Raw genomic sequence first — 20,765 nt, 5'->3', positions numbered from 1 at the left:
AAGAGGTGTTTCTAAGGGTAAGACGGTACAGAACAAGTATTAGAGAGTGAGAATCCTTTGACAGATGGAAGGAGGGGGTGTTATAACCCGGCCTTTGAGAAAAACAGCAGCCCGGTGAAAGCGTTGCCTATATCACCGTGACGCAGGGCCTGAAAGCCAGCCCCGCCCTTCTCTCACATTACCACAGCATTAATAGGCTTGAAAACCGACAGGGAAAAGGGCGATGCAGCCGCCTCTGCCTCGGGCTGTGCGCCGGAACGAGACCATTTGCCGGGGGCTCCCAGGGCCGGGCCGAACCGCCCCAGCCCCCTCCGCCGCCTCCGTGGCGGAGCTCCCGCCCAAACTCAGTTCTCAGCTGCTGCCGTGCACCCGCTCGCCCCCTTCCCTGTCGAGACCTTCGCAGCGCGCCCAGGCACCGTGTCCTCCAGGAGCCCGGCTTCTCTGCCACCGCAACCGCCCGCCCCCTGCGGCTCCCGCCCCGCACCCAGGGCGCATGCGCGCAGCAGCTCGCTTCCCTGCCCCTCCCCGTCCCATTGGCAGCGGGGTTCGACCAATGAACGCGGGCGTTGCTGGAGGACGATGCGGGCGGCGGTGTGGAACACACGGGCGGCGCTGCTGTACTCGCTGGGCGGCTGGACCATGCTGGGGGCCATGATCCACTACAGCCGCACCAGCGGCGGCGACATTGCGGGCGGCGGTCAGCCCGGTACGGGCTAACGCGGCTCCGAGTTCGGGGACACCGCTTAAGATCACCTCGGCGGGGCATGGTGGTGGCGGCGGGTCTGTGCTGGGGCTGTGGGCGGGCCTGGCCGAGAGGGCGGGGCTTGGCTGAGGGAAATTGGCTGCTGGCGAGGCTTGTTCAGAGGTGGGGCTTGTCTTGGGGCGGGGCTTGGACACCTTCCAGGGCCCGGGGGGCGGGCGCTGCTGGCGGTCGGTCACTGTCGGCCTCGGTTCGACCGTTCTCTTGGCCGAGGAAGGCAGCGGTCCGACGGTTCCGCACAGGACGGGTGAGCAGTCAGGGCCCGAGGCGAGCTCCTGCTGGCTTGGAGTGACCCCGGTGCCTCCCGGCATCCCGAGGAGGTTCTCCGTGAAAGAAGACAAGTCCTGTGTTGATGGGAAAAGCATCTGCTTTATCTCTGGTGACAGGAACGAGGTCTAGACACTTTCCAACTTGTTGCTTTTATTTGCACTGTGGGAATGGTTCAAAGCTGCAGCAGGTGCATGGACATTAGGAAGTGTTTCTTTCCCGAGGGGGTGGTCAAGCAACAGGCTTCCTAGAGAGATGATCAGTGCCCCAAACTTCGCAGTATGTAGGAGGCATTTGGACAATGCCCTTAATAACATGCTTTAACTTTTGGACACCCCTGAAATGGCCAGGCAGTTCGACTAGATGGTTGTTGTAAGTCCCTTCCAACTGAAATATTCTCTTCCATTCCATTGGCTCTACATTCCTCTTGCTCTTCTTCAGCAGCCTGCTGTTTACTAAGGTGTAGTAATGTGGAGCTAGCTGTAAGGTGGATAGCTTGGAAGCCAGCTGTTACTACTGCTACTGTGCTACTGATACTAATCCAGTACTAGTGCAGCAGGCTAATTTACTGTAATAAATAACTTTTTTTTTTTTTGTCTAAACAGTCACCAAACCGTTACCATTTGTCAGAATTTGAGAAAAAACAAAAGAAGACATATGTGGCTGCTGTTTTGCCGTGATGAAGGGATGAAACCTTTTTATTGCTATGTTCTTTTTTTTCCTCCCCCTTTACCCCTTTTATTTATTTATCCCCTTCTCTCTTTTATTCCTTAGAGAATGAAAGTGATCCTCAGGCACAACAAGGACCCCGTCAGGAAGTATTTGTTACAGACACAGGTTTAGGACTCCGAGTGACAACAACAGTAACATACAGGGAAGTTCAACCTCCTATTACTCGGCTGCTCAGGCGTGTGAAATCATTCTTTGACCCTAATGATGTCCCTCCTTCTGAAAATTGAGTAGACCGGAAGCTCAGGACTTTGTGCTGGAGCTGGCTTATCTGAGAAAGTCATCCCAGTGCCTGGCACCAGACTGCTGGTGGAAAACTTCTGCATTGCTGAAGTGACAGCTCCATCTCTGACAGCTTCACACAACTTGCAGACCTTATCATCTGCTCGGATCACTGCTATTCTTTGCACATGTATTCAAATTATTAAACGTGAGCTGGGTTGTGAGATGTTAATGAGTCTGTGTGCTGCCCTGGTATCTTGTGTCTGGTAGTCTGACTGAAGTGGACTTTTTGTGAAGTTGATTTCCCAGCTGGTGTGCAGGATGTATCTGTGTGATCCAGGACATATCCAGGTGACCCAGGATGTATCTGGAATGGCTCCTCAGCTGATCAGCTCTGAAATGGATACTTTAAGGATGATTAGTGAACAGGAAGGAATGTAGTTTAATCTTTTGGGTGCGAGAGTTGTTAATTGTCCTTCAAATAAAAGCTTACAAGAGGTGAATTACAAGTGCAGAAATGCTACTGTAAGCTGAAAACTTACTAAGTTTTCTGCTTCAGGCCCTCCAGCAGGCACTTGTTTCTACAGGGGTTCCCCTGATCCTTTTATGTGCAGCCTCCCCTTGTAGGGTACTACCTTCCAGCTGCTGTGGCTAACTTTCATTCTGCAGGGCTTTCCCTAGTCCTTATGCACATCACCTCCTTTCACAGTAGGGAGCTTCTGGCCACTGTTGTCTATAGGTGTTTCTCCCAGCTTCTCTTAGTGCTGACTCTCATTGATACAGGGTCTCCCTGCAGTCACCGCTTCCAGAAGGCCACTTCTAGCCCCTGCCTTCTGCAGGGAGCTTCCCCCTATAGACATAGCCCTCTTTAGAGGAAGTTGTCCCAAGACCCTGTACAAGCAAACTTTCCTTTCTGTAGGGGCTTCCCCCTACTGACAACTCCCTTATTCTATAGGCCCTGCCTGCTGTCTGCATAGCCTTCTCTAGGACACTCTCCCCTGCCACCACCACTGGTCTCTGTAGCATCTCCACACTGCCTGCAGACACAACCTTGCTGTATAGAAAGCTGTCTTCAGCTCCTCTGCCTGCATGTCATCTTCCGTAAGAGCTTTTCCACGAAGAGCCTCAGCCCATACTCCTACAGACCCACCTTTCTATATGTGCTCCTCTGGTCCCTATAGCCACCACCTCCTTTTCCAGAAGGCTCCTCCCATCCACTACTTTTCCATGGGCACATCTCTGTGCCCCTGTAGTCATTCCTATAGAAGACGCTGCTTCGGTTACCTGCATTTGCTCTTTACTGTAGGTGTACCCTATAGGGACCAACTCCCTTTAGAGGAAGGGACCTTTTCTGTACGCATAACATTTGTAGGCACCTCGCCTGCCTCTGCTCACACCTCCCTTTTCTACAGCCGCTTCCTGTAGGGGAAGCCCCGGCGGGCACCGCTTCTGCCCGTTGTACCACATACACCCCGCGGGCCGACCCCGGCTCTGACCGGGAGGCTGCGGCAGAACCTCCCAGCCGCCAGGGGGCTCTGTGAGCAGCGCGCCCCGGCAGGAGCGGCCGCCGTTGCCAAGCGCCGCCGCCTTCCCCTCACACCGGCACCGGCGCCGGGCCTGCGCTGCGCGGCCGCGCCACCATGAAGGCCATCGTTCAGCGGGTGGCCCAGGCTAGTGTCACAGGTCAGTGTGTCGCCACCGGGGCCAGGGGAAGTGGGATGGCGGGGGCGGGCGGAGCGCGGCTTCTCCCGCCCCTGCCTTCCATCTTTTCCCGGCCGGGCCTTTCCTCCCCGCCTCGGCCTCCAGCAGCCCGTCAGTGCCGTCCCCCCGCGGTGTCTGCGTGTGTGGACAGCACTGTCCCACTTTCTCCCACGGCTGACGTGCGTGGGCAGTCGGGCTGCCCCCACGCTCAGGGAAGCGTCTGGTCTCGTGGCTGTGTGTTCTGGCCGGGCTGTCCGTCACGGGCGTGCGGGGCTGTGTCCGTGTCGGCAGTGCCATCCCAGCCGCGCTGTGTCGTGGTTTGCATGTGCTGCCGCTACCGTCACAGTCATTTGCATTACTTGTTTGTGTCGGCAGTGCTATTGTGATCACCTTTGCCTATGGCTTGCATGTGTTGGGCACAATAAGAGTTGCCTCCTTGCATTGCTTCCATGTATCAGCTATCCCAGTTGCCAGGGACATAGTTTGCATGTGTTGGCACTGTAACCAGAATTGTTTCCTTGCATTGCTGTCATGTGTTGGTAGTGCAATTGCAGTCGCCTCCTTGCATTGCTTGCATGTGTTAGCACTACAGTCGCAGTCATCTCCATGTATTTCTTGTGTGTGTCAGCAATGCTATCCCAGTACCTTTGCCCATGGTTTGCATGTGTTGTTTCTATAACAGGAGCTGCTTCCTTGCATGTCTTGCCTGCATTTGCACTATGATCGCAGTCATCTCCTTGCATTGCTTGCTTTGGCAGAGGTGCCCAGTTACTGTTGTACATTACTTGTGTGTGTCGGTGGAGCCATCCCAGTTGCCTCCTTGCGCAGCTCACACGTGCTGGCAAAATGGTCACAGTTGCCTTTTTGCGTTGCTTGTGTGTGTCAGCAATGCTGTTGCAATCACTTTCTCCCATGACTTGAATATTCAGCACTATAATCAGAGACACCTCCATGTGTTGCTTGTGTGTGTTGGCAGTGCCATTCCAGTCACCTTCTCCTATGGCTTGTGTGCATCGGCACTACAATTGCAGTCTCCACCTTGCACCACAAGCATATTGGCAGTGCAGCCTGACTCACCCCTTTCATGTTGCTCGTGCATGTGGGCAGTGCTGTGCCCATTACCACCATGCAATGCTTGCATGTGATAGCCCTGGTGCTTGCCTAGCTGCTGCTAGAAATGATGTATCTGATGGTATGTCCCAGCTATTGCACTGGTTGGACCTTCTGTGTTCAAGATGCTTGAAATCTGCAAGAAGTTGGCATGTGAGGCAGTAAGTGTGCCTGCTCTGGGGCCCAGGGTTGAGGTGGTGTGCAGCAGAATAGCCCGTGCCTTAAATAAATAACCTCTGCTTGCACATGGATGGTCAGTAAGCATTGGAAGAGTGTGGCTGTGATAAGGAGCCCAGCTTTTGTGCACAGTTGGTACTGTGGATACAATAGTGGTCAGACCCCATTAGCTCTGGGATTGTGGCTGATTTAATGCCACAGTTCTGGGCAGAATTGAAACTGTTACTTCTGGCTGTTGAAAGAGTTTGGCATATTCTTTTGTGAGGGCGATAGTGCCGTGCTTAGTGGGAGGATAGATTTCTGAGCTGGAGGGCTCATACCCAGACTGGATGGAAAGGAGGATGTTTTGAGAGTTTTCCTCCCCTGGTTTCCTTCTGCCCATTGGAAATAGTCCAGATCTGACCACTGGTGGACAGACACAAGCCTTCAGCTTTCGCTTTCATGGCCTGCTTTTCTTCCCTTTTACAGAACTTTTGAGGTTTTTTTTTTCCCCAGTTATATAAGCCTGGATATAGTTTTAACAGTTGCATAGCTGGTGCTTATCTCAGTTTTAAGACCTCATGTAAATCTTACCATTGCATAGCTGGTGCTTATCTCAGTTTTAAGACCTCATGTAAATCTTACCACAGTCATCACAACCTCAACCATGTTAAGATAATTTAATTAAATTGGGATAATTTCGAACATTTCTTAGGAAAACACAGTGGATCTCTGATGCTTTGTGTTTTATTTAAATGTCATTAAAAAGATTGTGTTCCCAACTAGGAAGGTAGAATTTGCAGGTTGTTCAATGTTGCATTTGAAAAAATCCATGAGGACTATATCCAATAGAAATCAACCTTTTCACAACTAATGCAAAATATGTAGGGAGTGGTGGAGTAGAGAAATTGAATACACTTATTGATGTCAATCAGGTGGATAATTTTTACAAGGACTGGAGAGAGTTCTGCCAACTCTCTCTTTAGCACTGCCAATCCAATTGTAAGTAAAGAATCCTTATACCTTGTTTTTAAATGCTGGAGTTAAGCATCTTGAGCTAGTCCCCCACAAATAAGTCGTGATGTTGGGAAGACTTTTGAAAGAGGGCTTCTACATGATCTTTACTCTCTTAAGACAGAGAAGAAGAGTTTAGAATGATGTTTTCTCTGGTGGTTGTACAGTTGCCAGCTGAAGTCAGTACTTACTTATGTCATAAAACAAGACAGTGTGTTTAGCCTTACTTTTCTTTTTCCCTCCTTTCCCCAGTGGGCGGTGAACAAATAAGTTCAATAGGACGAGGCCTCTGCGTGCTGCTGGGCATTTCTTTGGAAGATACACAAAGAGAGCTGGAGCACATGTAAGTCAAAGATTTCCTTTTGCCCTGTACTCTTTTATTTGTGCATTTCTGGCACTGAATCAGTGATACTTGTGCAGTAGCCAAACAAATAGGTTGTTCCTGTTGGGAAACACAAGTTTGCGTGTTAGTTTCTCTTCAGATTTTACCTTGAATACAGGTTTCTTAGTTAGAGTTTTCTTTTTACGTTCCATTGAGAAAAATCTGTTTCCATTCCCTATGTGTTTTTTTATCAAGAACAGACTCAAAAACAAAGAATCAACATGTTGGGTTTTTCTGATCTCCCTTTTTCAAATGTGTGTCCTTTTGACTCTATGAATTTACCCTGAAGAACTCCATCCTTCAAGGATGGGATGTATGAGAACCTCAGACTCCCATTTTAGCTTGTACATGAGAAGTTTTGTTCTTCCAAAAGGCTGGATGGTCTTGTGAGTTACTTTTCTGTGAAGGTGAATCAGTTTTGGCAGCTTGGAGGGTTAGTTTTGGCCATCTGTTCCACAGTCACAAAATATTGTCATTCAACTGGCAGACACATGAAATAGAGAGTTCTCCAGGGTTGTCGTCTGTCTCATGTGGATTGTTTGTTGTTCTAGGGCTGACCTCAGTTCTTATGAAGGCATGAAAGAAATGGGTAGTAGAGCTAACTGATGTTAAGAAGAGCAATGGCTCAAGCAGCAAAGAGAGGAGAATGTGAGCGAGGGTGAAAACAACATTTAGCAGATGCAGACGAGAAAGTAGAGAGTGGGACTGGATAAAGAACTGGTTGGAGGGCCAGGCCCGAAGGGTTGCGGAGAACAGAGCCAAATCCAGTTGGCAGTTGGTCAGGAGTGGTGTTCCCCAGGGCTCACTATTTGGGCCAGTTCTGTTTAATCAATGATCTGGATGAGGGGATTGAGTACACCCTTAGTAAGTTTGCAGATGACATCAAATTGTTGATTTGATTGGGGGGTGTTGATTGACAGCTGGCTGAACATGAGCCAGCAGTGTGCCCAGGTGGCCAAAAAGGCCAACAGCGTCCTGGCTTGTATAAGGAATAGTGTGGCCAGCAGGACTAGGGAAGTGGTCTGTGTACGCTGGTGAGGCCCCACCTTGAATGCTGTGTTCAGTTTTGGGCCTCTCATCACAAGAAAGACATTGAGGTGCTGGAGAGAGTTCAGAGAAGGGCAACAAAGCTCTTGAGGGGTCTGGAGCACAAGTCTGATGAGGAGCAGCTGAGGGAACTGGGGCTGTTTGGCCTGGAGAAAAGAAGGCTGAGAGGAGACCCTGTAGCTGTCTACAGCTACCTGAAAGGAGGTTGTAGCACGGAGGGTGTTGGTATCTTCTCCCAAGTAGCAAGTGGTAGGATGAGAGGAAATGGCCTCAGTTTGCACCAAGGGAGGTTCAGACTGGATACTAGGAAAAATTAATTCACAGAAGGGGTTGTCAGGCGTTGGAACAGGCTGCCCAGGGAAGTGATTGAGCCACCATCCCTAGAGGTGTTCAAAAGGCATTTAGATGAGGTTCTTAGGGACATGGTTTAGTGCCAGACTTCAGTTATGGTTGGACTCAATGATCTTGAAGTTCTCTTCCAACTAAAATGCTTCTATGATTCTATGAACATGTGAAACTTGTAGAGGATTGCAGCAAAGCTGAAAGTGTTTTTATCATGACATGCTCCATTGGCTTGCTCTACTGTTAGCCTTCTCAGTGTGTAATGTTTGCTCTGTTGTCATTTCTCATTCCTGCCTTGGTGAATGTGAAAGATACTTCAGAATATTACAAGTAGGTGATCTATAGCAACTGTGCTTGCAACACCAAGTTATTGGAATGACTGACAGAGAGACTGGCAGGAAGCCAGCATCTGAAAAAAAAAGGAATGAAAGAAATCAGCTTAACCAGCTCTTCTGCTGTAAATGAAGCAACAAACATCCTTATTGTTAAATCATAGCAGTGGCAGTGATTTAAGCCTATGTGCTGGATTCTTCCAGGCTTTTAACTGTTCACATCATTCAGGAGACTATTCTGTTTGTCTTTGACATGCACAAATTGGCAGAGATGGTTTTTGTGAGTCTGCCTCAGGGAGATTGGACTAGATGACCCTTTAAGGTCCCTTCCAACCCAAACTATTCTTTAATTCTCTTCTATGACCATAAAAAAAAGTCTCAGCTTTATTTTATACTAAGTGCCCCACCTCTAGTGCAGTGTAAAATGTCTGGCTGATGGCTGCAATTGAAATGCTTTTTACTTGATATGCTCCCTTGTTCATAGATGCTGCAGATTTGTAGAAGCTAAAAGAAGAAACCAAAGACAGGAGAGTGGCATGCATGCAGTTTTGTTATCAATCAAAGTCCAGCCATAGACTACATTGCAGGTCTGCCTGCTGCTTTTCAGAATCTATTTATGAAAGTCTCCTTGTCTTCTCTGAGTATTCAAACCAGTCAGTTCTGCCCCTCAGATCCAAACATCCACCTTAATACAAACACAAACATGTCCCAGTCACTGCTTCACTGCTACCTGCAGTTCTGGACTGTTCCTTTTCTTCCTCCTGTCACCTGTGCCCAGCAGGTCGAGGGAGGTGATTCTTCCCCTCTACTCCGCTCTGGTGAGACCCCAGCTGGAGTGCTGTGTCTAGCTCTGGAGCCCTCAGTACAGGAAAGACATGGACCTGTTGGAGAGGGACCAGAGGAGGGGCACGAAAATGATCAGAGGGTTGTTTAGTCTGGAGAAGAGAAGGCTCCAGGGGCACCTTATTGTGGCCTTTCAGTACTTAAAAGGAACCTATAAGAAAAATGGGGACAGGCTTTTTAGCAGGGCCTGTTGTGATAGGACAAGGGGTAATGGTTTCAAACAAAAAGAGGGGAGATTTACATTAGATATAAGGGAGAAATTTTTTACAATGAGGGTGGTAAAACACTGGCACAGGTTGCCCAGAGAGGTGGTAGATGCCCCATTCCTGGAAACATTCAAGGCCAGGGTGGATGGGGCTCTGAGCAACCTGATCTAGTTGCAGATGTCCCTGCTTTTTGCAAGGGTTTGGAGTAGATGACCTTTGAAGGTCCCTTCCAACCCAAACCACTCTACGATTCTATGATCCATATGAAAAAGTGCTGTCCTCATCTAGCCTGTGGGACCTGGTTCAGGAGGAGTCCTAGGAGGTCACAAAGCTGAAGGAATATATGTGAATCATGTTTGGAAACAACCATGATCATCTCATTGCCTTTCATATCGAGTGTGATTTCCCAGTGTGGTGGGGAGATTACACTTCTCAAAGCTATTCACAAGTTAAATAATGTTGTGACATATAAAATCAGATAGTAAATAGTAAGTTTCTTACTTCCTATGCCATCTTTATGTCACCCTGTAACTTGCAGTTATTCTGTCCTGATCTCATGCTCTGTAAAATGATCATGTTAATGAATGGTCTGACTGTTATGTGTGCTTTCTTGGTTATGGCTCTGCCTAGTGTGCTGAGATTCCCATGGTTTAGGAAGGAAGGGACAAAGGCATCTCTTGTTATGTGGAGACAGAATGAATATGCACCTGCCTTCACTTTTATCTTATCCTGTGTGGTAGGCATTAACTTGTACCTGTTGATCCTACATGGCACAATTCAGGAATTATCTTTTTCTCCTCCTAGGGTTCGAAAGATCTTGAACTTGCGAGTATTTGAAGATGAAAGTGGGAAGCACTGGTCCAAAAGCGTGATGGATAAACAGTATGAAGTATTGTGTGTGAGCCAATTTACTCTGCAGTGCATTCTGAAAGGAAACAAGCCCGACTACCACATGGCAATGCCCACAGAGCAGGCGGAATGTTTTTATAACAACTTCCTAGAGCAGCTAAGGAAAGCCTACAAACCAGAGCTTATTAAAGGTAAGGGCAAAAGGTTGATAAGGTCCTTGATGTAACCAATGGGCTTTGTTTATATGTGCTCTTGCCTGATGGTTACTTTTTTATTCTGTGATTTTCTGTCTGTGTTGCAAAGGAGTCTTTACATGGCAGTAGATGAGGGGATATTATGCTGTTTTCACTAGCAGTCTGGTAGGGTGATGACTCCAGTCTTCCTCTAGCCAAGCTGTTTCCTGGTGTTCCTCTGGAATAGTTTGACATGTAGATGCTCTTGTATTGTTATTTGTTGTACAACATGAGCAATGACTCTGACAATGTAACCCAGAGAGCCTGCAGCCATGAGAACAAGCTCTGGGGTCAGGCTCCCTCAAAGGCTGGATGCTTTGTGCTGTGTAGCCACATTAATTAGATTAGGAACATTTTTTCTGAGGCATATGTGGTTAGTCAGGCTCGGAGGCGTTGCCAGTGTGTGGTGGACAGTGTAGCTCCATCTGTCACTTTAGTTTTACATTCTATTAGATGGTAATGATGACAGTGAGAGGTGTAATGTACTACTTGAGAACAGTGTTTGATTTAGACTATCTTTTCTGAACTCTATGCTGTGTACACAACTGTTTTCTCTTTACCAAAAAATGCTTGGCTTCCCTTTGCATTTGTGCTCTATCCACCTTAATCTTTTCTGTTTGCTTCTCTCTTTCTGACCATTTTCGTATTTAAACCTGAATTTTTCTTACACTTGCCCAGAAGACAAATGTGTAGGAGACTATTTTTTTAAAAGGGGCTATTAATCGGTAATAGTCAACCTTACCTTCCTTATGAGGAAGAAAAGGAGAAAAAGACAGAGAACTGATATCTATGGAAAGACTTAGAGGTTAATTTCCATACAGACTGTAGATGAAGCTAATTAATTATACCAGGGCTTTCCAAGGAGGTACAGTGAAATGCACACAAAAAATGTCCATCTTGTGTCAGCTTTCCAGTAGCTTGATATGTTCTTCCAGTCAACATTTGTTGATGATAAGGAATGCGTTTCTGATATCCCTTCCCTGCATCCCTTTCAGTCTGTAACATAGCTAACTTCTAATGAATTCAGAGTATGTGCTTTTTGAATCTTTATCTTTGTTATGACTAAGTTAGGACCCATTCCTGTGCTTCTGAAATTGGTAACAGAACTCCTGGGAAATCAATGGGAATAAGATTTGCTCTGATAAGATTTGAGTTGAATCTTTATGTCCTGGTAAACTAAAAGCAAGTATGGACTGACTTCTTTCATTTAAATGAGGTGTGGAAACATTGATATATCTCTGTATATCTACATCTTTATGCTTAGGCTTTGGAAAATGCTCTGTTTCTGAAATACTTTCAAACAGTTTATATTTTGACAGCAGCTTTTTGAACTTCTCTTTTCAGTGAATAATAGTTACACATGTGAAATGAATAGCCACTCTTGTTATCTGCCCATATTTAAGCACTTGTTTGCTAATGCTTCTGGCAAAACAGCTTTCACTTCTGCTTTTTTTTTTCATGCTGAAAACATAGATTTAGAAACCCAAGAGTGATTGCCTGTGCTATTGTGTCAGATAATACATGCATTTGAAACTAACTGACAGCACTGGAGCCACCTGTTCATTTCTAATTTTGCTTTATTTTTAGACTGTGCCAGTCTATGTTGTGCTGCGTCTAAATCTATTAGACTCTTATGATCAAAGTTTCTGTTGTGCTAGTTGCTTTGCCAGTGTTATTTTTGTTTGTTTGCTTATCTTATCTATTTATTTTTGTGCATACAAAGTTTCTGAAGCTTGGCAGTAGATAGTAGACCAAGTCTACTTGGATAGTAGACCAAGTCCTGTATTTTCATCAGTAAAGTTTACAGTTTCCCTGAGCTGAGGTGTATTAGAGCACAGAGCCTTTACATGCAGGAAGGCTATATGTGAGCAGGACTGCTTGAGTGTAAGAATAAGTTTGGGAAATTGTAATACCTGGGCTGTGATTTAGCGTGGCATGCAAACATATTGCATTCTGCCCTTACTTTGATGGTGCCAGAGCACTGGAACAGGCTACCCAGAGGGGTTGTGGAGTCTTCTTCTCTGGAGACATTCAAAAACCCACCTGGACACATTCCTGTACAATCTGCTCTGTGTGAACCTGTGTTAGCAGGTGGGTTGGACTAGATGATCTCCAGAGGTCCCTTCCAACCCCAGCCATTCTGTGATTCTGTGAAAAAGTCCTAAGGAAATGAGAACCTGACCTGCAGGAGGCTGTCCTACATGTTACTGTGTTACAAAGGGTGATGGGAAGGCACTGGGAAGGAGCACTGGTGAATCAGCTTCTGGACTGTTAAAATAGGCTTAGTGTATCAGCATGAGGCTCTACTTTCTACCTTCAAAGTCTGTACTCATATTGGGAGATGAAATTTTGATTCTCTGGATTGCTATAGATGCCCTTCCCTTTGATCAAACAAATTGCTTAATGTGTTTTAGAGGAATAATTTAATAATTTAAAGCGAAATTTGTGTAGCCAAGTCAAGGACAGATCGATAAATGTCTTGCCATATTGCCAAAGAGCCTTTTTTTTTCTAGTCCCTATGTTTTGTCAGTACATTAATTCGGCTGTTGGAAATTGAGCTACTACGTGTGCCACTGTTGTAGGTGCTGGGCAGGCACTTCCTCCATCTCGTATCTGGTCTATCTGAAGCTTGCCAGCTTGGAGCTCAGAATGGTAAGTGTTCCCCAAATTGAAATGCAAACCATTCTTTCACACCCAGAGCAGGGGGACGTTTGGCAAAACAAAGTCTTGAAGAAGGCTCAGAGCTGTGGCTCCTAGATTAACGCAGATGTCTTAAGACTGCAGGTGGACACCCAGATCTAGGAAAGAGAAGGCTGTATCACAAGTCCTTGCTTGTCTTGCTTTCTTGTTGTTAAATCAATTCTTAAACACCTCACTCCATTCTGAGGAGCAGAGCTGGTGAATGCAGGCCTGTGTACTCTGTTGTGCAAGCTAATATCCAAAACCTAGGCCTACCAAGGCTTCTCCTTGTGTGTCAGGGCCTTCACTCTCGTACTTGAATGTGCATTTAGTCTTCTGAAGCAGTAAGGATTAGCAGGACAGAGAATGTGAAATATCTCATTCCCTTAATATCTTAGTAAATATGAGAGGACAGCTCCACAAGGCAGAGTTTAATTCAGATTAAAGTTTGGTGCAAGTTAAAAGCAGAGTTATTCCCTCTGATTAAGTGCCTTTGTGAGTGTTGTCACTTTGGAATAACTACTCTTATGTGGAGCAAGAGTACCGACATGGGACTAATTAGGAATAACTTTCCAAGTAGTTAAGCTTAGAAATAACTTATGAATAAAACTAGTGTGAAGTTTCTAGGTCATGAAGTTTGAGATATGTCCAAAAAATATTCTGAAAGTAAGTTGTATCTCATTTTCAAGTCTTTACATCTTAGATGTGGCTTGTCTGTCTCACCTCAGATCAAGGTCTTCTTTGCCTCTGAGGGAAGTATGTATGGCAGATTCTAAAGGGAAAAGGAATTTGAAGACATAGATGTCCAGCAGAATAAACTTCTCACTTTAATTATACTTGTAGGATCCTATTTTGTTGCAGAGGATATTGCAAGGAGGTGACTTGATCAGTCAAGAAGTCTTAAAGTGGGGAAAGGTACTTACTACATTGATGAGCATTGTGATATAAAAAGCAGGAAAAAAGAAAAAGAGTATTTAAGGGTAAGTTACTGGTGTCTCCCATGGACAGTACAAGTTGGTGGGGTAACAAGCAACATCCAGGGAGGGTGGATTCTTTCTCCTCCTTTCCTTCTGACTGAAAAATGAAAATCAACCCAGACAGACTCTTGGGGCAGAGAGATGGAAGAGATGATGGCTTCAGTTTCTTTGCAGTCCTGTGCAGAAGAGGGATTTGTCTGCATCAGGGTTTGAGAAGCTGCACTCAAGGGCAGGATAATCAACTCCTTTGCAGCCTGTCTGCTGCAGAGGTGGTGTATTCCACCAGTGTGATCTTAGGTGAATGCAAAATGCAGTGGTACCACAGATGTCAGTCTGTTTTAGGGGAGTCAGACTTGTCTCTCAGGTTACCTCTGCAGGATGCCATAACACACAAATGAAAAGTGCCTTCTCTGGCACGTTATATGAGTTGCCATATACTGAAACTATGGTAGATGCTGGGGCAGGGGAAGGAGAGCAGGAACATGTTTTTAAGGCAGGCAACCAACACTGGGGGAAATTCTGCTGATGAAGCATCTCTTTCTAAGGAGGGTTTAGGCATTGATTTAAGAAGAAATTGTGAAACTAGGTTTTAGCTGTCCCAATGGACCACTGGAACCCTTTCGTTTTGTTGTATAAGGGAGTGGCCAGTACAAAAATCCAAATGCGTCCCATGAGGAAAGCACATACTGTGCAGGGACCATGGTCCCTGAAACTACAGGGCAGATCAATTTGTTATAAGGGAAGGTGACAGCTGCATCTGCAAATAATGTCACCTTTGCAATATGTTTGGAAGCCTCAAGATGAGAGTGTGTGGTGTGGTGGTCCAGACCAATGAAGGGATTTTAGAATCTGTGAAGAAATTCTCCCTCAATTGGCATTTTAAATCTTTTGAGACAATGAAGTTGCTGAGACAGAAACCCACACTGCCTTTCATATTGTGGTGGTTGCAAGGCATTGAGACCCTTTCTGTCTTTTAGAAAAAGGTCTGGAAGGTAGAGCCTACAGAGGAGGGCATTAACAGACATACCTGTTTTAAGTACTGTTTTCATTAGTTCTAAATCTTAAACTTTTTGAGCTGTGATACACCTTGACCTTGGGTCAAAAGGCTGGAAATTTAAGTATGAGAAGAATGGAAGGGAGTGGTTATACAAAAATGTCCCTTGACAATAGTTCTGGTGCCAAAATAAGGTAGAAAGTGCTTGTGACATTGGAGTGCTTTGACTGTTCTGGTAAAAGTAGGGACTTATTTGACTAGTTTATCAGCCTTTGAAAAAAGGGGTCTGTGAAGTTTATTTTTTTTAAGCTCCAGAAAAGGTACTAATTTTCTGTGAGTAAAGTACAGCAGAGGGATTACACAATGTGTAGAGATCTGTTTGAAGAGCTCTGCTCCCACTGATCAAAATGGTATTTTTAATTTATTATTTTGTTAAAGAAAGATGCATTAGTTTTGACTGATTTATGTGATCAGTGTATAGGTACATCTCTTCCCATATATACTGTAAATATAACAATGATCTGCTTGATCTTCCTAAAGAAGCAATGTAAACACTTTCTAAGCATGTTAGTAGATCCTTCCCTCATGGTCTGCATGAAGGTATGGAGTCTTGTTTTTTTGTGCGTCTCAGATGCAGAAGCTCTCTGTTTCTGTACAGGAAACAATTCTGTGAGATTCTTGTGCTGTAGTTGGTGTTTGTTCTCTAAGAGACTCTTACACATTATGGTAGATAAGACTTCAGAGGTGCAGATATAGCTAAAAAACCCAAGTATTCTTCAAGCTTTTATTTCTCAACTGGGAGGCATATTTGGAAATGTGTATCTGCATGATTCACCAGCGAGACCATAAACTATGGGTTTAGGGGGAAGCTACCTGGGTTTTCTCTGCAGGTTCTCATCTATCATGGGTGGCAAAGGTTTTGAAAACTGTGCTGGAAAATTAGAATCACTAGCTTTTTGATTGCTCTGACATATTTTCTCAGTTGAACTCTTTACATGTTCCAAGGTCCTGCAAATTTATAAAATGAGAACAGGTATTTTTGATTTTTTTTTACTTTGTAATACTTTTTTCTCTTAACTGTTCTGTTATTTTCTGTAGTTATTTAGTAACTCTCTTCTTTTTTTCTTCTGCACTGTTAGCTAGCATTCAGAACACACTGATCCTTTCCTGAAATACTGACAGCTTCATGGTATTTCTGTTTACGCAAGTTACCCAGTCAAGTCAGCTGCACCTTTGAAAAGCAGTAGCTGTTGATGTGGCAGTAAGTTGTGATGTGCCATTCTTTGATGCCACTGCAGCCTCAATTGTCCCCTTGCTCCAGGGGGCTGCCAGTTGAGCCAACATGAGCCAACTTTTCTATCTGTTGTACATTTATCTCCCTAAAAATCATTATTAAATATATCTGAACTAACTTGCCTTGTTGATGAACTGCAGTCATCTTCTCTGGGCAAGGGGCTAAATCATCATGAGCTGCAGCACATGCCGTTCTGCACTTGTAGAACGTGTTCAGAGAAGTAAGCCATGAGTGAGAATGACTTTGCCCTGGGATTCAGGAGCTTTATTTCCCCCTTACTGTGCAGTGAACGTCAGGAACTCACCCACAGATGTCGGAAACTTTCACTTCAGAGAATGGGAAACAGCCAAAAGTTGGCTCAGCTGTTCGCTCATGTTCAACGTGGTGTCGACCAGAACCCTCAGATCCCTCTCCACAGAGCTGCTTTCCAGCATCTCATCCCCCAGTCTGTATGTACAGCCAGGGTCGCCGTGTCCCAGGTGCAAAATTCGGCACTTGCCCTTGTTAAACTTTATGCAGTTGGTGACTGCCCAGTTCTCCAATTTGTCCAGATCCCTGTGCAGGGCCTCTCTGCCCTTGAAAGTGTCAACAGTTCCTCCCAGTTTTGTGTCATCAGCGAACTTGCTTAGTATTCAAGTCCTGTGTCCAAGTCATTTATGAAGACTCTGAAGAGTACTGACCATAAGATGGATCCTTGCAGAACCCCGCTAGTGACCGGTCACCAGCCCGACATAACCCCATTTACTAGAACCCTTTGAGCCCATCCTGTCCTCCAATTGCTCACCCACTGCATTGTGTATTTACCCAGCTGTGTGCTGGACATCTTGTCCAGGAGGATATTGTGAGAGACAGTATCAAAGGCTTTACCAAAATCCAAAAAGATCACATCGACAGGCTTCACTTGGTCAGCTAGGTGGGTAACCTTGTTATAAAAATTAATTAAATTGGTCAGGCAAGACTTTCCCCTCGTTAGCCTGTGCTTGCTGGACCAATGACTGCATTGTCATTCAGATGTTTTTTCATAACTCCCAGAATAATCTTTTCCTTGATTTTTCCAGGCACAGAAATGAGGCTGACAGGCCTGTAGTTGCCAGGGTCATCCCTGTTGCCTGTCTTGTAGATTAGGACGTTTGCCAACTTCCAGTCTTCCAGGACCTCTCCATATTCCCAAGAGTGTTGAAAAATCACAGAGCGAGGTCTCGCTATGACTTCAGCCAGCTCTTTAAGCACCCTTGGATGAATCTCATCAGTCTCCATTGACTTGCAGGGATCTAGCTGGAGTAGCAAATCCCATACAAGTTCTGGATTGTTTGGAAGTTTATTGTTTTGCGCAGCCCTGGTTCTCTAACACAGGGCTACGGAGGCCTCCGAGTCCATCATCGGTGTTGAATACTGAGGCAAAGAAAGCATTAAATGTCTCGGCTTTGTCTGTGTTGTGATATGGCCCATGCATGCTGGCCAGATATGCCTTTTCTTTTTCCTTTTAAGCAAATACCAGACTTCTGTCTGATTCATGTGTGCCAGGGGGAGATTGAAAACTCTTCCAGAGCTCGTTGTCCCCAATAACACATTCTTGAAAAATCAATACAGTTTGGTTTGACCTGTCTTTGGTCAGGAACATTACATGTTGCCATGGAAAGCTGCTGTGTAGCTCTACAATGTCTTATGCAAATATTCCTAGTGGGTGATTACTCCACTGCAGTTTGAGTTTACTACTTTTAGCGTGTTCTTGCTCACTGCCAGAGGTGGTACTGGAAGAGTTGTTGGTTGTGTTGCTGGAGAGGCTCCAGACCTGCCTTCCCAGTAAGTGATGCTGTTCCAGTCTTTTGGTACCTGCTTTCTTCTTGCTGCAGCACACATTTTTTAATTCCATGCATTTGTGTTGATGTAGTAGTATCTGTTCATTTTGCTGTCCCTGACAGGAGGGTCTCAAAAGGCTACTCAGGCGTGCATGGCAGGAGCAGAGAATATGTAGAAGCAAGCAGCCAAGTAGGCTTAGCTGGGGGTGGGGTGAGTTTGAGGAGTAGAAAACCGGACGAGAAAAAACGAAGCCAGGAAACTTGCACAAAGAAAAATGAGACGTGAGGAGAAAACAGCATACAAAGATACGGCTTTTCTAGACCATACAGGGTAAAAATCTTAGGAGTGTCTTGTGGTGCAAACTTCTCAAATGCTTACAAAAAATGTGGCTTGTGCCACAATGTGTGTGCTAATAAACGCTATTGATGAAAAATGGGTAGACATTTCTGGTTTCAGAAGTGCATTCCCATGAAGTAGGCAGGGTTGAGGGAGCAGACACTGTCTTTTTTGCCAAACTCTGCCGAAGAATGGCCTGGGTTGCCATTCTACAGGAATGTAGAAGTTACTGTAGCGGATTGTACACCTGTATCCCCTGCTCTAGACTATTCAGTATCAACTGCTTCAGAATAGACTTGGAATCTTTTTATCTTTTGCCCAAATATAAGATTTATTGAAAAGATCGACTAGTTAGCTGGACCGGGTCCCTAGACTTAGTTGTTACATCCTTTAAAATTTCATCTGCTTGCCTGTGAGAACTATCCTGCCCATCCTAAACTATGAGCACCTTAATTATCTGTAGACTTGTTTTGTGGACATCACTGTACTTGCTGCATATTTATTGTCTCTGAATGTCAGACCACAAAGCTGAGTGCATATAGACTGTTTTTTCCTAAGTAGTTTTCTGCAATTTGTTAGTTGGCTGTCCTTCTGTGCATTTATTTTTCCCTTTTTAGTAGCACTTTTGGGAAAGATTGCAGTATCTGTTATTCTTTCAAGAGCCCTTAGAACTTCTTGTCTCTTCCCTCTTCAGATGGCAAGTTTGGTGCCTACATGCAGGTACACATCCAGAATGATGGTCCTGTAACAATAGAACTGGAGTCCCCGGCTGCCGCAGTTGACCCTAAACAGGTAAGTGAGCCAGAGTGCCTGTCTAGGAAGGGTGAATCTATAAGCTGTGCCCCCTTGCGAATTTGTATCATTCCTGTTATGAAGCAATCTAGTTTTCTGTAGGCATGAGGTCCTTGCGCTTCCTATGCAGCCTCGGAGAAATTAAATAATTGCATTGTTCTCTTCAGTTCCCTGGCCTGTTGATAGCTGCCTGCTGTCCTGGTAAAGGTCATGTGTGTGTAATGCAAACCAACTTTTTACAGTGCATTCTTCCTCATAATTAAAGTTGCTGTTTGATCGTGACTCATTAACTATATTTTTAATGTGTCTGGATCTGCCCTGCCCTCCTTCCCCCTTGTTTTAGTGAAGTTTCGTGACATTTAGGGGCTTTTTCATGAGGGTAGCTCAATAGAAGGATTAGCTGGAGAGCTGTGTCTTTCTCAGAAACAAGAGAACAGCAAATTTAAGCCCTGAATTTAAGTCTGGAGCGGAGAGGAGAGTTAGCTCTGCTCAGGAACATCACAGGCTATGCTGAAAGCTAAATGCGGTGATAAGGTTTTCTCATTCTCTAAACACAACAGTGACCAACTTTTACAGCCTGAAAGAGAAGGGGGGGGATTGTTATTACCAACTGTGCTTCAGCAAGGCCACACCAACACTATTTGTATAACACTTCACTTAACCTTGTTAAAATTATTATTCTGGATTATAAGAAGGGCATAAGGGAAGAACCAGGAAACTACAAACCTGTTAATCTAACCTCAGTACCTGGAAAAATTATGGAGAAGATTATATTGTGTGCTACTGAAAGGCACTTAAAGGACAACACAGTCATTAAGCACAGTCAACATGGGTTCACAAAGGGAAAGTCCTGTCTAACTGATCTGATATCCTTCTACAATAAGGTCACCTGCGTAGATAATGAAGGGGATGTGGTAGATGTAGTTTTTCTGGATTTTAGTAAGGCTTTTGATATTATCCTTCACAGCATCCTTCTGTACAAGTTGTCCAGCTGTGAGATGAGTAGGTACGCAGTGTGCTGGGTGAAGAACTGGCTGTAGGGCAGAGCTCAAAGGGTTGTGGTGAATGAGGCTACATCTGGCTGGTGACTGGTCACCACTGATGTTCCTCAGGGCTCAGTTCTAGGGCCAGTTTTGTTTAATACATTTGTCTGTGATCTGGATGCAGGAGGTGAATGCACCATTAGTAAGTTTGCTGATGATACTGAACTGGGAGGTGTTGTTGATTCTCTTGAGGGACAAGCTGCCTTGCAGAAGGATCTGGATAGATTGGAGCACTGAGCAATCATCAATGGCATAAATTTTAACAAGAACAAGTGCCGGATTTTGCACCTGAACTAACAGTGGGGACAGGTATAAATTGGAAGAGGAGTGGCTGGAGAGCAGCCCAGCAGAAAGGGATCTGGGCGTGTCAGTCCGCAGCAGCTCAGTACAAGTCAGTACTGTGTGCCCTGGCAGCCAGGAGGGCAAATCACACCCAGGTGTGCATCAAACAGCATGAACAGCTGGTAAAAACAGGTGACTGTCCCACTGTACTCAGCATTGGTGTGGCCTCACCTTGAGTACTGTGTGCAGTTCTGGGCCCCACAATTTAAAAAGGATGTGGAGGTCCTTGAATACATCCGGAGGAGGGCAGCAAAGCTGGAAAGAATGTCCTGTGAGGAGTGGTTTGAGGACTTTGGGCTTGTCTAGTTTGGGGAA

At 45.4% G+C, this 20,765-nt stretch overlaps 2 protein-coding genes across 3 annotated transcripts in view; both read left to right on the top strand.

The window, feature by feature from the left end:
• The first annotated feature begins 575 nt into the window (after nt 1-575).
• Nucleotides 576-2,190, top strand: SMIM26 (small integral membrane protein 26). The gene is made up of 2 exons (XM_080342959.1): nt 576-706; nt 1,802-2,190. Exons 1-2 carry the CDS (start codon nt 580-582, stop codon nt 1,984-1,986), a joined length of 312 nt encoding a protein of 103 aa, XP_080199085.1. The 5' UTR covers nt 576-579; the 3' UTR covers nt 1,987-2,190.
• Nucleotides 2,191-3,541: 1,351 nt separating this feature from the next.
• Nucleotides 3,542-20,765, top strand: part of DTD1 (D-aminoacyl-tRNA deacylase 1) — a 29,741-nt gene continuing 12,517 nt past the window's right edge. For both annotated transcript variants that reach the window (XM_080342462.1, XM_080342463.1), the window contains exons 1-4: nt 3,542-3,661; nt 6,212-6,302; nt 9,916-10,151; nt 18,968-19,065. In XM_080342462.1, coding sequence (XP_080198588.1) covers nt 3,619-3,661; nt 6,212-6,302; nt 9,916-10,151; nt 18,968-19,065 — 468 coding nt within the window. In that variant the 5' untranslated portion in view covers nt 3,542-3,618. The remainder of the gene's footprint in view (nt 3,662-6,211; nt 6,303-9,915; nt 10,152-18,967; nt 19,066-20,765) is intronic.

Source organism: Nesoenas mayeri (genome assembly GCF_963082525.1).
Source record: "Nesoenas mayeri genome assembly, chromosome: 3".
In the NCBI taxonomy this organism is placed as follows: domain Eukaryota; kingdom Metazoa; phylum Chordata; class Aves; order Columbiformes; family Columbidae; genus Nesoenas; species Nesoenas mayeri.
The sequence above is the reverse complement of the archived record's forward strand: the minus strand, read 5'-3'. Positions and strand labels throughout refer to the sequence as shown.